This window comes from Tachysurus vachellii, chromosome 18 (genome assembly GCF_030014155.1).
Source record: "Tachysurus vachellii isolate PV-2020 chromosome 18, HZAU_Pvac_v1, whole genome shotgun sequence".
In the NCBI taxonomy this organism is placed as follows: Eukaryota; Metazoa; Chordata; class Actinopteri; order Siluriformes; family Bagridae; genus Tachysurus; species Tachysurus vachellii.
This window is the reverse complement of record NC_083477.1, coordinates 22,429,404-22,444,584: the sequence shown is the minus strand read 5'-3', so window position 1 is coordinate 22,444,584 and position 15,181 is coordinate 22,429,404. Positions and strand designations below refer to the sequence as shown.

General features: G+C 38.2%; 1 protein-coding gene across 12 annotated transcripts in view; it reads right to left on the bottom strand.

The window, feature by feature from the left end:
- Nucleotides 1-15,181, bottom strand: part of cacna1aa (calcium channel, voltage-dependent, P/Q type, alpha 1A subunit, a) — a 68,425-nt gene that overhangs the window by 10,118 nt on the left and 43,126 nt on the right. For 2 of the 12 annotated variants that reach the window (XM_060891833.1, XM_060891824.1), the window contains 7 exons: nucleotides 14,317-14,413; nucleotides 9,064-9,169; nucleotides 8,507-8,614; nucleotides 6,564-6,667; nucleotides 3,683-3,789; nucleotides 1,976-2,111; nucleotides 363-476 (listed from right to left, as the gene is read on the bottom strand). In XM_060891833.1, the coding sequence (XP_060747816.1) occupies nucleotides 363-476; nucleotides 1,976-2,111; nucleotides 3,683-3,789; nucleotides 6,564-6,667; nucleotides 8,507-8,614; nucleotides 9,064-9,169; nucleotides 14,317-14,413 (772 nt within the window). Of the gene's footprint in view, nucleotides 1-362; nucleotides 477-1,975; nucleotides 2,112-3,682; nucleotides 3,790-6,563; nucleotides 6,668-8,506; nucleotides 8,615-9,054; nucleotides 9,170-13,563; nucleotides 13,661-14,316; nucleotides 14,414-15,181 lie in introns of all 12 variants that reach the window. The other 10 variants (XM_060891828.1, XM_060891831.1, XM_060891832.1 and 7 more) reach the window with 9 other exon arrangements.

Here is a 15,181-nt window from a genome sequence, read left to right as displayed (position 1 = left end):
TTAACTTTAGGGTTACTATTTTAAATGAATATTTAGTAACAAAATTCATTAAAAAAAATGTCAGTTTTACTGCTGTTATATACAATATATAAAATGATTCTTTATTTAAAGTATAAAGTTTAGGTCCAGTGATTGGATTATATTTTATGATGCTGCACTGGCATTGTCACAGCATCATGATGTGCTTATATGGACTTCTTATTTTAGAGAATGCTTGAATACAATTTGACAGTAAATACTCTTTCACATATTTTAAAGAGATGAAAAGAAAAAAGGTAATGAGAGACAGTGGAAAAGAAAGATAAAAGGATCGTCAATGAGAGACAGGCAGAAGCGAGAAGCTGACTTGACAAAGTGCTCACTTGGTTTTCTGCCGCGAGTCGAGGCATGGAAGCTGCCCTGCTGTAGCCTTCCATTGGCAGGAAGGGCTCAGTGTCCGAAAACCCGTCCCGCCCCATCTCTCTCATCTCTACCGTCTGCGGAAAACAGAGTGAGAGAGGACGCGTGACCCCCGCAGACAGAATGACAGTTTTCTGAGGAGATGTGAGATGGAACAGTCCCACCTCATCTGCATCTTACTGCCTCAGTGTTCATTGTTAATGGCCTTCTAAATTACCATAAGGAACACCTGTACGTTTGGATACTAACGCAAATTTTCGAACAGACAATCATGTAGATGCAGGCCAAAGGCTACAGTTAGTTCAAATCAAATATTAGAATGAATAAAAACTGTGGTTCTGAGCACCAGAAGGTCTGGTTCGAGTATTTCAGAAACTGCTGAAACTTTTTTACACATTTTTGGAAATGCATTGTTGTTGAGAGGTCAGAAGAAAATGGCCAGAGTGTTTAAAGCTTATTGCGAGAAGAAATAAATCAAAGAACACTCAACACACCAAACACAACATATCTAACCCTAACCTAAGACCCATTAGCAGAACAGCATATCAGCTTCCACTTCCAATCTGAGGATATCATGGACTCATGGACGTAGATGAAAAAAATCACCTGGTCTTTTTCCAGTATAACTCACTGAGGGCTGGCAGGAGTGGCACATGATTTAGGCTTCTAGTACTGTAGCTTATCCACATCAAAGTTTGATCTGTAGTGAAAGTTGAGATGCTTTTCTGCTTACCACAATAGTTAGTGATTATTTGACTTCCTGTCACCTCAGAACAGTCTGATAATTCTTCTCTAATCTTCTCATCAACAATGTTTTTCACCCTGCAGACCCTTCTCTCACAGAATGTCCTTTGTATTTTGCAGCATTCTTTGTAAACTCTAAAGTCTATTGTGTGTGAAAATCCCAACAGAAGAGCAGCAGTTTCTCAAAACAGCCCATATGGCACCATACCATCGTTAAAGTCACAGAGACATTTTCTTCATTAACTGAAGCTCCTGGCCCATGTTTATGCTGCTGCCACACGATTGGCTGATTTAGATGATTGGTGCCAATAAGCTGACAATAAGGAGTAGTACACATGCTATAGGCAATTGTATTTTTGGATATTATTTCATAAACACAGCAAAGCTAGCAGAGCTGGATGAGAGTGTGACACTTGGAAGACCAGAGAGGTACAAACATCTCCTGAGACAGCAATGGATGAGCACATAAGATGAAATGAGTTTGTACTATCAGACAGAAAAACTGGAAGTAAAACAGGAGAAACACTGAGTGTATGTGTAATTTTCAAAGAGCAGCAGTGATCACAGAATTGTCTGATGGGAAAATGTGGAAAAATGAGATGATACTAATAAATCCTGCAGCTAAATTGCTATTTGCTTCCAATCCTAAAATACAAACATACAATTACACACACTCACCCATACAGGCATGGCTTGAGATGCACTAAATAATCACAAGATACATGTTTGTCTGGCAAGGTGTTTGTTGCTTGGTGCTTATTTCTATTTCTATGAGAGTATAAAAAAGCACAAAAAAGGTGCCTAGATTGTGCTAAGTATGTATTGATGTTACCTGTGATGTGGGACGGTTATCAGTCATGTCCTCTGTTGGCTGGCCTTCTGGGCTCCAGCTGCCTGCCTTCTGAGACATCTCCTGAGCTCTGGCCGTGACCCATGACTGGCTCTCCGGGATGCCCCCATCCACGGCCCTAACCATAAACAAAGCTAGAATACTTTTCTCTCTTATACAATATATATATAAAATTACTGCATGTTCATTCCCCATAACTTTATTTAATTGTTACACCTACCCTAACTATCTATCCCTAATTACACTGAGAAATTAAATGGCTAATTAATGCCCTATAAGTACAAACATGCTGAGACTTGCTCTGATATACGCTCTTCAGTATAATAATAATTTGATGAAAATGCTACAATTACAATAAAATATATGTAGATATCTTTGCATTGTATTTTTCACTGGGCAAAATGTTATTAGCTAATAAACCACATATGAACTAATCACTAAATGTTGAGCATTAAAAGGTATTTTTTCACCAGTCTTTTGTAAATGAAGAATTTTATGTAGCAAGACCTTTATAATTTTAATTACCTATCCTATTACTTCTACATCACTGTTGTAGGACACATTAGATGAAGTGTAAAGGATAAGAGAAATAAGAAATGTAATGTGATCCTTAGACAGCTATCAAACATTACTGCTGTGTTTGGGAGAATGGCATGAGGACCCTGGCTGTAAAGGAAATGTGATGAGTCTGAAACCTGTTAGCAAACCAACTTACACTTGTACAGAGTAAGAGTAGTACGATTGTGCTGGAAAGTGGGTTTCAGGACACAGGTACAGGGTTACTAATCCCCTACACTAAACACATCAAATACAATGATGGTATTTATAGTACAGTATCCTTTATAGTAAATGATAGTAGTTGTAGAGACAGTGACAGAAAAAACACTGAAAAAGACCCAGTTTGTGGGAAACTTATTGGAAGGATGCCTTGTGACAGTAAGTAAGACCCAAAGTAAGACAATCAGTCTGCTTCATGAATGCCATGAGGATTCCATGGTTCCATGACTAACAACTACCAATCCCAGAAGTGCCACATGTGATGGTGCATGTGGTGTTTGGAGCAATCTTTCTAATGTACATTTGAGCATGCATCATCGGAGCAATAGCTTTTATTAAATACAAAGCTTTTTCAAGGCATTCCAGTGACAAATGTAGCATGAGAATTAATTCACAATTTCTATTAATTCACAAATTCAAATCTGTCTCTGGGGGCACGGTGGCTTAGTGGTTAGCACGTTTGCCTCACACCTCCAGGGTCGGGGTTCGATTCCCACCTCCGCCTTGTGTGTGTGGAGTTTGCATGTTCTCCCCGTGCCTCGGGGGTTTCCTCCGGGTACTCCGGTTTCCTCCCCCAGTCCAAAGACATGCATGGTAGGTTGATTGGCATCTCTGGAAAATTGTCCGTAGTGTGTGATTGTGTGAGTGAATGAGTGTGTGTGTGTGTGTGTGTGTGTGTGTGTGTGTGTGCCCTGTGATCGGTTGGCACTCCGTCCAGGGTGTATCCTGCCTTGATGCCCGATGACGCCTGAGATAGGCACAAGCTCCCTGTGACCCGAGGTAGTTCGAATAAGCGGTAGAAAATTAATGAATATATATGTCTCCACTTTCTCCAAATTGTATAGAGAAAAAGTTCAGGAGCAAAACATGACAGAGAGATCATTCAAACAAAAAATTCAAACAGCTACTTACAAGTTGTTAGGGTCCAGTTGTGGTTCAGAAAGACCATTGAGTCCCTGACCAGCATTCTGCGTCGGTGATGGTGGCTCCAGGCGCTGAAACATTAATGGCGTTCGATTCTGTGTAAGATACAACATGGCCTATAGCTGGTATCAGGCAAGCAGATGGGAAAATGGGTAGTGGAAAGGAAATGGTATACAAGGCATCCCAGGTGCAAATGGGATTAGATCCATCAGCAAAATTGTTCAGCAACAAGGCATTCTGGGATTTGAAGTCTGGTGAGTAAAAATGAAGTGTGCCTCTGAGCCAAGCTATAAGAATGGTACCATGAAGAGAATTCATTTACTTTAGCCAGTAAATGAATGACATTGGCAACCAGTTGGGTGCTGAATTTGAGGCTTGCATAAGTTTCATTATGTATAATGACTCTAGTTGCTCACATTGGGTGTGGCTGCAAGTTGTATTATGACTATGAGACACTTTTTAAGACAACACCAGTCACAGTTTCCAGTTATTATATAAAACAACTGGTTTTTAAAGAACGTTCTATATGGAGCTCTTAGTCTGTGACCTAGTGAACTAGCAGGAAGACGTGTTTGTGATTGAGACTGCAAAGCCCTTCTATAAGTTGATCTGGACAACAATGATTGCTAAACGCTGTAAAAAAAAAAACAAAAAAAAACAAAAATTGAATTCTTATGAATTGATGGGATTTTCAAAATACTACATTTCTCTTGCAAACGCTCATAAACAATTCATGAACAAATCTGTTCACAGCCAGTTTTATAAATAAGGCTTAATGTCAACTTTAATCTAACTAAATTTGTGGTTAATATGATCCACAATTTATGAATCTACATTTGTGTCTCAGGGTGGAAAATTTAGAAATCCAAAGCAAATAAATCTAACAAATATGATTTCAGTAATTTTTTGCAAGTCTCTTTTCTGTGTGCACAGGAAGACATCAATGTCTTCAAAATAGTTTTGAAAAATTATGATTTAGATAATACCTCAAGTGGTGCAGTTAGCAACAGATAACCTGTTCATAAACAAATTGTCAACCTAAATTCCCATAATACAAAGCAGCAACCACACACACCCCAACATGAGCAACTAACCTCTAAACAAAACACATTTAACTCAAGCAACTAACTGGTTTCACACATTTGAAATGAAACCATGGTGATTAGAAAACAATCAACAATTAACAAGATGCTGTTCAAAAAGTATGCAAGTTTAAGGCAGCAAAGCATTAACACAGTTTACAGTGGGTTAGAATTACTTTCAGAAGCTATCATCCCCAAGGAGGATTTAATACTGACATTACACACACAGTTCAGAGCTCAGCCATAACTACAGACTTAATGCAGAGTTTGTTTAAAACAGAGGCAAGTCTCAGTTATGTGTGAAGTTCAGCAAAATTTGATGTAACCACAACATTGAAATGTATGTTTTCTCCAGAAATAAACAATTTAGTCTTCATAATCACTATGGAATGCCATTAGAGTGTGAAATGCAATACATAAATAGAACAATAATGATTAATCCTATTAAGATTTCTTTTTAAATAATCAGCATAATTAAGGAAAGTTGATATTAATATGAAGATTGATGCATAATTAAAAAATCTACATCCCACTTTCATGGCCTTGATTTAGAATCTCATTGACACATTCACTTGTGTGTACAATTATCTGTCTACAAATGTACAGAAATAAAAGAAATATATCTGTGACCTGTCTAGTCCTTTGCATAAGCAGACTCTGAATCTGGAGAACCTTCCATGCTTAACTACTGACAAAACTGTTAATACAGCCATAGGACCATAAAAGGGAAATATAAAGTTTGATTATGAATAAATATCAGTGGTTTGGGCGGCAAATCAGTTACAAAATCTTTGATCATATGTATGCATCAATACTTAAAAATATTACTGTACAGGTTGGATTAGTTTAGAACAGATGAGAAATTCCAACATTTGAGCCATTTCATGTGACTAATGTCTCAGGTTGCATTTCACATGTTGCTTGCTTTTGTCTGTTTAAACCAGTTTATAGACACATACAGTATGATAGACTTGAGCTTTTCTCTCTTTGATTTTTATGTGAAAGGGCTGGGAGAATATTTAACATACTACATTAAATATTAGTGATATGGATCATCTACAACTAAAGAAAACATTAATAAAAGCATTATTCAACAAACATATTTTCCTTTTAGATATTGTTATTAATAAGATTTAAAAAGCTGTGGTGGTGATTAAAAAAACCATCAACATGTTTGCTAATGAGGCCCTTTACGTTTAAGCTACATATTTAGCTCCAAATGAACAAAATTACCAGATTAAGAAAGTCTGACTAACATTCAATGACTTATATAAACATCCCTTTGCCCAAAATATAAAACACACTAAAACAATCCACATGCATTCCACATCATTGATATAGATGTATTGTGTCCTCATGTCAAGCCAAATTGTAGACGTCTGCCATATATGAAACTGAAGTGTATGACGAGGATCTGTGTGAGGCCACAAGTATAACTGTGTGCATTCAAGCCAGATGATGGAGGTACATAGGACATAACAGAAGGGATGACAACAACTATGCAAAGGTTGCCCTCATAATCATCATAAAAATCTGATGTCACCCAGAAGAAGTTTCCTTTTGAGTCAGGTTTTTTTCTTCAATTCATCAGGAGTGTTTCATTGCCACCGTCATCTCTGGCTTAGTTATTCGGGATAAACCTAAATAAACTTTTGTATTTATGTTTCATGATAGTATCCATTGTTAAAAGCAATATACAGAGAAAGGGTGAGATTATGGGAGAGTGAAATATAGAGAAACAGACAGTTTGAGAGCAGGAGAATGAAGAAGAGAAGCAGTGACTGTACCTGTTCATCTCGAAGAGCCTGAGTGCGCTTGGCTTTGCTCTGCCTATAATACTCCATAATCATCATGGCTGCATAAATCTTCCCCACTGTCAGGTCTGTCGCTGCTGAGAGAAGCAAAAGTTACCCTGCACGATTAGACACGGGGAGGTGGACCCTGAGCGGGGGGGTTGGGGGGGGTCATGAACACTCTCTCTCTCACACACACACACACACACACACACACACACACACACAGCACATATAGTCTTTTCACAAACAGACTGGTTAAAATAATAAAGAAAATAATTTTTTCAGATTTCTTCCTGTTTTGCACTTTATCCATTATCTAAAGAAGTATAAAGGACATAAAACACAAACCTCAATCCAAGTGTAAGTTTTGCTGCTATTTCATCTTCGATGCTGAATTTCAGGTATTTGATTTATTCACTAGTCATTCAGCAGTTTTGTGTTGGTGCTGTTGGGTTGCCAGTGTGTAGAACATCAAATTCTCCCTTTCACTTTATTATTTTATTTACTTTGTTTAAGTATATTAGAAAATCAACATAGATTTAGTACAATATGTATATCAGTTTCTTTAGATGTATTAAGATTTTACTAGAATATTTAAAATTTACACAAGCTGCTGTTTTAAGTCCTGCACTGTTCTATTGCTCTCTTTCATGCCTATGACTGCTGAGATCCTGTGTTTAAGTATCATATGTTAATATAATATAATATAATATATAATAAAATACAATTACAATTACAATACATAAAGTGCCATAAAACATTTTAATAAACAAAATTATAATTGACATTATTATAATAACTGTTGAAAAGCACCTGGTTGGCTAGTTGACATCTATAGTAGTTGGTTGACTAGAGCTGATGTTAAAATTACATGGAGAGGAGAAAAGTCTCAAAAAATAACATTTAAATTATGAATGTAATTTAGCTTCAGAATTTGAAAAAGCTTAAATACTCTTCAGAAGAGGAAAATGTTTGGACCATTTTAACTTGCACATGCAGAGTTAGACATTTATGCAAGACATTTATATTTTTATATGGACTAATTTAGGGCAACAAATTATACTCCTCATTTGGGAAGTAAACATTTATGCATTAAACTCTACAGCAATTCATGCTTTAATACTTTCATGAATATTGAGATCATAATCATGCCTCAGGTGCATTAGCACCATGCAATCAGCACTATTATTTTTGGCATGCTTTTGTGCAAACTAACTGTAATAATCAAAATGACTTTGCAAAAGGTGTGTTATTCTTGTGAATAAACTGCAAAGTCACTTTCATCTCATGCATGTTAGGAATTCTATTTATACAAGCGTCATCATATGTTCTTTAATTCCTTATGAGAAGTCTACTGTCCGTACGTATTCACTAAAAATAACCCTGAAGTGAAAAGACGTCTATAGTGTTTTGGTCTATAGTCACACACCCTCTGATTAGAGGCACAGAAATCTGAGAGCCAGCACGAGACTTTGGTGTTGAGGGCTGTGGGTGTGGTTAATATCAAAGGGTTTGTGTGCATTGAGAATTAACATTAACAATTAGAGATTGGGGGTGGGGGTGGGGGGTGGAGCTTATATACACTATGTATACTATACTAGCAAATCAGCTGTTTATTTAATTATTTAATTTCTCATGATACCTGCTGTAATGAAATAGATCTTAGTCTTGAATTACTGCAAATATCAGTAATTTTTATGGTTTTTATAACATTATATATGTTTTTTCCATTGTTCATTTTTGTGTTCTTTGTGTGCAAGATCTAATTGGGTCACTGTAGAACATATGCAGGTTATTGGGAAAAGGTCATGCTGGCGATCGTGGCTCATCAGAGGGTGCAGAGCAGTGGACTGGGCAGGCAAAGGAGAAGCAATCCTCTGGGGGCAAAGGGGTGAAGAAACCCGAACACACAAACCTCTGGCTTACTGACTTACCCTTGTGAGGTGTGACCAGCAGGTCCAGAGTCTTCTGTGAGAGATTGGGCCAAATTGCCATCATCTCTTTTCTCAGCTCAGCATCCATTTGGTGCTTATCAACACCCCCTAAACACAGTAATGGGGACAAACCACCATTCATATACCTACACACCCATACACTCAAACAGATGTGAGCATCCACATATGTATTCACACCATAAAGTACAGTTCAGACACTATGCATAAAAACTATTTCACTTCTTAGCACAAAAGTACTGCTCCAGTTAAATGGTAATAATCAGAATAACTTCATGACATCATAATTTGTTATTAATGCTGCTGCTCCCATCCTGTATCTTATAGTCAGGATGGTTTACAGGTTCCAGATTTGTCATGTCCAGTAGGCTTAAATATGTGATGTGTAAAAGGTCAGCTGAGCCAATTTGAGGCTGTTATGCATTTTGACCAATCATTGTGTACTGATATATCAACCTGAAACTTTGTACATTTGGAAAGTTTCAGAGATGAGAAGAAAGAAAGACAGAAGGGAAAAAGAGATGCCAAACCTTCCCCACCCTTGGCGATCTTGATGTCCAGAGCAGTGCGGATTAAGGCCATGAGGGTGGAGTTGAAGTGCACTGTGTTGTCATCTGCGACTGGTAAATCCATTCGCAGGAGTCTCTGCAGAAAGTCAGTCAGAACAGGTTAGACCTTGGGAGTGTGAGAGCATTCGTACCCTCCAGGAGGAGTCTTAAACTGTGTGTGTGCATTTTAAGTGAGAGATGTTGAAAGAAAAACTGGAAGGCAGTTGGTATGGGATAAAGTTAGGATAAGCTCAATGGTTTTCTGTGATTCCTTCAGTTTTTCCCAACCAGAACGTAGTCTCATCATCACTTAAAGCAGTACTTTTCTGGGTTTTCCTTGTCTTTAAGTGTGTTTGATAGATAAGAAATACCCAATGTGATAAATATGTCTGTGAGAGTATCAATGTAGCCATTACACATTTTATGTATTTATTAACCCCAAAATTCATAAAAAATAAATAAATAAATAAATAATTGCAAAAAGCCTGAAAGAGCTGTAGCACTCAATTAAAAAAAATATTCATTCTCCATCATGGCCTTTTACCCTCACAGCCTGAGTGATTCCACAGTATGTCAAAGAGCTTTCCTTAATGAGCTTTACCAGATCGAGTCAGAGCCATGGATTAATGAACAGATTAAAACAGAACACTCTTCTGCTGCTTTAATGTTCAATCCATTTGGCTCTGGTCTGGAAAATGTTGCCCTTGGATACATTCGCTAAAGATTTGTGCGACGAGTGTGATAATACCAGAGGAGGAGCTTTAGCATGCAACACACACCAACACACTAATAAAAACACACACACACACACACACCAGCATGCAACATCTCGTGCTTCCACATGCTTAAGAGCAAGCAGCAGTGCAGCCCAATACAGAAAGCAGTGTTTGTTCAGTTGATTCTATCTCCTTGTTTCGTCTTAGTACTGAATTCCATTATTTAAAATTAAATGAATAAAATAGCTTGAAAATAAACTCTCTGGTCTCTCAGTGCAAGAAAATGGGCGCAGACTGTTGGGTTAGATCAGAGCAGCATTCTTCCAGAAAAAAAATAACAAAACAAATGAAAAAAGGCATTCTGAAACGTATTGCGAAGAAGAAGATATGTTAAGACTGAGTATCTCGCTATCTTTAGTTTAACAGGGACAGAATTGACTGCCTGAAGAATAGAGCCAGGAAATGAGTGCAGGAAATAATAGACTGAGGACAAAAGTAGAAAAGTAATGGAAAAAGAAAGAGAAGGATGAGGGGTAACACAGGCTTCTGACCTTAAATTTGTTGGGGGTAACATGATATTAATAAAGACATAGCCTTAAGCAACATTGAGAGGCTATTAAACTTGACTTATGATTATGAGCTATTATCTAGTAAGTAAACCCATAAGTTGTTAAGACCTGATAAATAATGTAATCGCTCATATAGCATAGAGTGTAGATGTCCCTTCAACTGTGTTGTAGCTAATGTCATTCACCAAGTTTTACAGCAAAATGTCCAGTTGAACTACATCTCAAAAACCACACAAAATATATGAAACTAAACAAAATGTTTTGAAGTATTTCACCTTTATTTCTGATGTATGGACTTTCCATACTCCCCCTTTTCCTCTCCCTACGTTTGTAATATATTTAACAAGGTAAGTGTTCTGTCCATCAGTTCCCATTTTTGACCACTAGGTGCATCAATTACTTTATGGAGGCTACGTGGGCCAAGCGGATGCTGCCACACAATTGCACATCTAGAAATGCCAGCAAATCAAAAGAAAATCTGTCAAATAATTTTCTAAATTGATGACACAAAAAAAGGTATTTCACAAATGCATTTGAATTGATTTTTAAATATAGAGTTGTGTATCAGGACTTTATAAAAATGATTCACAATCAACAATTGTGAATTACATAATAACTGATCGAGGTGGACAAGCTACAACTGATGAAGGGGAAAAGTTCATTAAAACAGGCATGGACTTATACCTTATAGAAATAGAGGCAGTGTCACTGGTCTTAAAACCACTGAGAAAAGATTAAAATGTGCTTTTGGAGTTTTGGAGAAAATTTAAATATTATTTATGAACATATACATAATTATTTTTTCTGTCTTTTAAAAAAAGTTATACTTCTTTTTCATTCCACCAGACTGACTGGTGCCTGTTGCTTTTGCTGGATTAGAATGAAAACCTGCAGCCCTTAAAGCGTAAGATGGGACACTTCCTGCTTTACACACTAACAAGAATGAAGTTAGACAGATATTTTAAGACATTTTCAGATAGTTTAAAATGCTAATTTGCTGGATATGAACTATTATTGAACAATAATTTGAGGAATAACTGGGGGGTCACCTGACCATCAGTGGAGCATTGGGAAATTGTTGATATTGGTATTTATAGAAATAGATGCTCAAACTAAGGAAACGTTAAAATAAATAAGAAAATAATGCATGGTGTAAATATCATATGATTGAAGGAAATTGATTTAAGAACAGCTTTAAGCAAATATGACAGAAAAGACCCAAAGTAGAAGTAAGAAGAGATGAAAGTAGCATTCCATCCAAAATCCATAATTTAACAATTACACTTGTTACTCTATTGGACGTTAACATACATATGCATGTAAATATGTATTTACTACATTCTCAAACTCAAAACCAAAATTGGTGAAAAGATTGTTTGTATGATTATCAGTTGCACAATTTCATATAAATGTTAAGCTCTAAAACAACGTGCTGTTTTGTAATACCATTACTTTCTCTTCACACAAGCTAGTATGACTACTGTTTTAATACAAATTGATTTTCTAACTACAACTAGTCCAATTAAATTATGGAGAATTGGTTTGGATGCTTCTTAAAATAAAACATTAAATAAAGTCTGAATAATGTGTTTAGAGAACTGTGTTTGTGTAAGAGAGAGAGTGTGTGAGAGAGAGTGAGTGTGTGAGAGAGAGTGTGTGAGAGAGAGAGTGTGTAAGAGAGAGAGTGTGAGAGAGAGAGAGAGAGTGTGTGAGAGAGAGAGAGTGTGAGAGAGAGTGTAAGAGAGAGTGTGTGAGAGAGAGAGTGTGTGAGAGAGAGAGCGAGAGAGAGTGTGTAAGAGAGAGAGTGTGAGAGAGAGAGAGACAGAGAGAGAGTGTGTGAGAGAGAGAGTGTGAGAGAGAGAGTGTGAGAGAGAGAGAGAGAGTGTGTGAGAGAGAGTGTGAGAGAGAGAGTGAGAGAGAGAGAGTGTGAGAGAGAGAGTGTGAGAGAGTGAGTGTGTGTGAGAGAGAGAGAGAGAGTGAGAGAGAGAGTGTGTGAGAGAGAGAGAGTGAGTGTGTGAGAGAGAGAGAGTGTGTGAGAGAGAGAGTGAGTGTGTGAGAGAGAGAGAGTGAGAGAGAGAGTGTGTGAGAGAGAGAGTGAGTGTGTGAGAGAGAGAGAGTGAGAGAGAGAGTGTGTGAGAGAGAGAGTGAGTGTGTGAGAGAGAGAGAGAGAGAGAGGGGGGAATGGCAGTGTCCCAGGAGGCTGGCCATGCATAGGGCGAGACTGAATGCCAAGAGGAGGGGCCAGAAACACAGTACAACTGCATTGACAGAGGAAATTAAAGTGGAAATTGTTTACTTATAAGATTTCTGTTGGACTTTTGCCACAAAACCATTTTCATACTCCAGAATATTCAAGAAAATATCTTTGGGATTTATTTTACACTGACTCCATGTGCAAGGTAATTCAATATATGTTTGAATATTGCTGTCACTGTGGCCTGTAACATAAATGTGTGTGTGTGCATATGTGTGTGTGTGTGAGAGAGAGAGAGAGAGAGAGAGAGAGAGAGAGAGAGAGAGAGAGAGAGAGAGAGAGAGAGAGAGCGCTGGTCCACACAGAAAGATGTTGAGAAAATACCATCCACAGGACTGAGGGATTTGGAGGACTGAAGTCCTTTAGACCTTCCCACCGCTGCTGCACACACACATGCCTGTGTCTGAACATGTATGTGCTGCATGTAGTGTGTGTTGTGCAAATGTCTATTTTACTGATGTATCATTTTGTAAAACATTGAACAGTTTGTTTAAAATAACTTTAGGTTTATCATCTAAGTTTACATTAAAGCAGGAGCATTTGCTTTAATGTACTGAAGTAGAACAATTGCAGTAATTATATTATTTAACTATTTGGATGTTCTTTTCTTTGAGATATTCTTGACCACATAGTCACATGCATGTTTCTGAGTGTGTAAGAGTGTGTAAGAGTGTGTAAGAGTGTGTAAAAGTGTGTGTGTGTGGTGTGTGTGTGTGTCCTTATGTGGTGCAAAAGCACTGAGAAGGTCCTTCCATTCCCGCTTCCCTGTGGATTGGCCTAGCTAACACTTAATGCCCCAACCACCACAACCCCCCAAGCCAAAGAATCACAACAGCATTTGCCTCACATCAGAGAACAAAGGAGGGCAAAAAAAGAAAGGGAGACAAAGAAAAAGTAAACAACAACAGGTACGACACACAGCTTGTGGCCACTCGGAGTCAGTTCCCTCTACCTTGTATGCAACCCGTGCAGGGCACTTCTTCCCCAGTCCTAATGGTGGAGACATTTGCCTGAGCATGTCATACATATCCCTGTAACTGATCCTGCCACTGGGACGACCGAAAAACCAAAAAACAGAATAACCACACCAGGTGCATGGGGGAAAGAGGGAGAAAATCCAAAGGAAAGAGAAAAAGAAGGTGGGGGAGGAGAACAAAACAAAAAAAAAAGAAGGTTACTAGTTTAGACTGTTGAAGGAGAGAGAGAGGTTCCACAGTCTCTCACACTGATGCCTGGTTTATCTGCTGTGACAAGAGGAAAGAATACAAGAAAGAAGGGAATAGAGGGAGGAAAGAGGGTGGACTGGTCATCTCACCTTTTCTGAGATGTTCTATGTAAATGTTCATAGAACAGGCATAAAGTCCCGCTGCAGACATGACAGAATAATGGCACTTTTATGTCAATGCAGTTTCTGCCCCCCCCCAGAACAATGCACGCTACCATGTCAGCTAAGCCTAGCAAGCGGAAAACAAAGATGGCTTTTTTCTTTTAGGTGTTTTCTCTATTATTCCTATATTCGTTCAAAGTGGGACATTTCATGCGTCTTAGAGTGTCTGCATTGTCCTGCACATTCTCTTTTTCATATCAGAATGCAAGTTGAAATGGTGGAATGTTTTCAAAAAGAGAAAAAAAAAATTGAAGATAAGCAAGAGTCATTCCATTCTGGATGCTAGCAGGTGCTATTAGTTTTTAGTGAAAATCAAACCTTGCAGGCCACCCTATGAGGGCATTTCTTTCCTAAGCCCAGCGGGGGGTCGATAACTCGCAATAAACTGTACATATCCTTATAATGAATGCGCCCGCTGCAAGAAGAATACAGGGAGGTTAGAGTAAAAACATACAACAGAGACAGGTACAGGAAGAAGAAACAGATTACACACAGAAAGAGAACAGGATTACATTCACTAACACGTCGACTATTAAAAAAATAAGGATCATTCTTTCATTTATTGATTGATTTGGGTTTTCTTTTTTAAAGTCTTTGCTTGCTTTCTCTTTCCCACAGCCTGTCTCCCTGACCACCACAGCAGGGGATTAGTATTGCCCTGGCTGTTAGGTGATTAGTGAGTTGTCATTGGAATGCAGATACTCTGAAACTTAGTGTGTCCTGTAGTCAGGATTTATACAGGGCTTAGCACAGTAAGTTCAGGTCTAAGTATCCTATATTCCAGAGACATGGAATGGGAACAGATAGGGGCACCAATTCACAGGACAAGATATGGGGAAAGAAGAGAATGGATAGATATTGACAACTCATCATCCCCTCTGTGTAGTGGGGTGACGCTGTCTGTATGGTGGGGAAAGTAGGTTTGGAGTAGCTCTTTCTTCAGAGAACCAGCCTGCACATTTCACATTCCTCTGTAAATTGGGGGGGGCGGGGGGGGGGGGGTGTTGTTTGAATTTTGTATGAGTCAGTGTAGGTGATGGTGCACAAGTCAGTGATGGAGTCCAGATTAGACCCAATGGCCCGCTTCTTTACCAGTTGTTCAATCTGCTGGCTTCTCCTGCTTTGGCACGACTGCCACAGCATACTGTTCTATTCCAGACTTTTAAAGGAATTTTACTTTTCC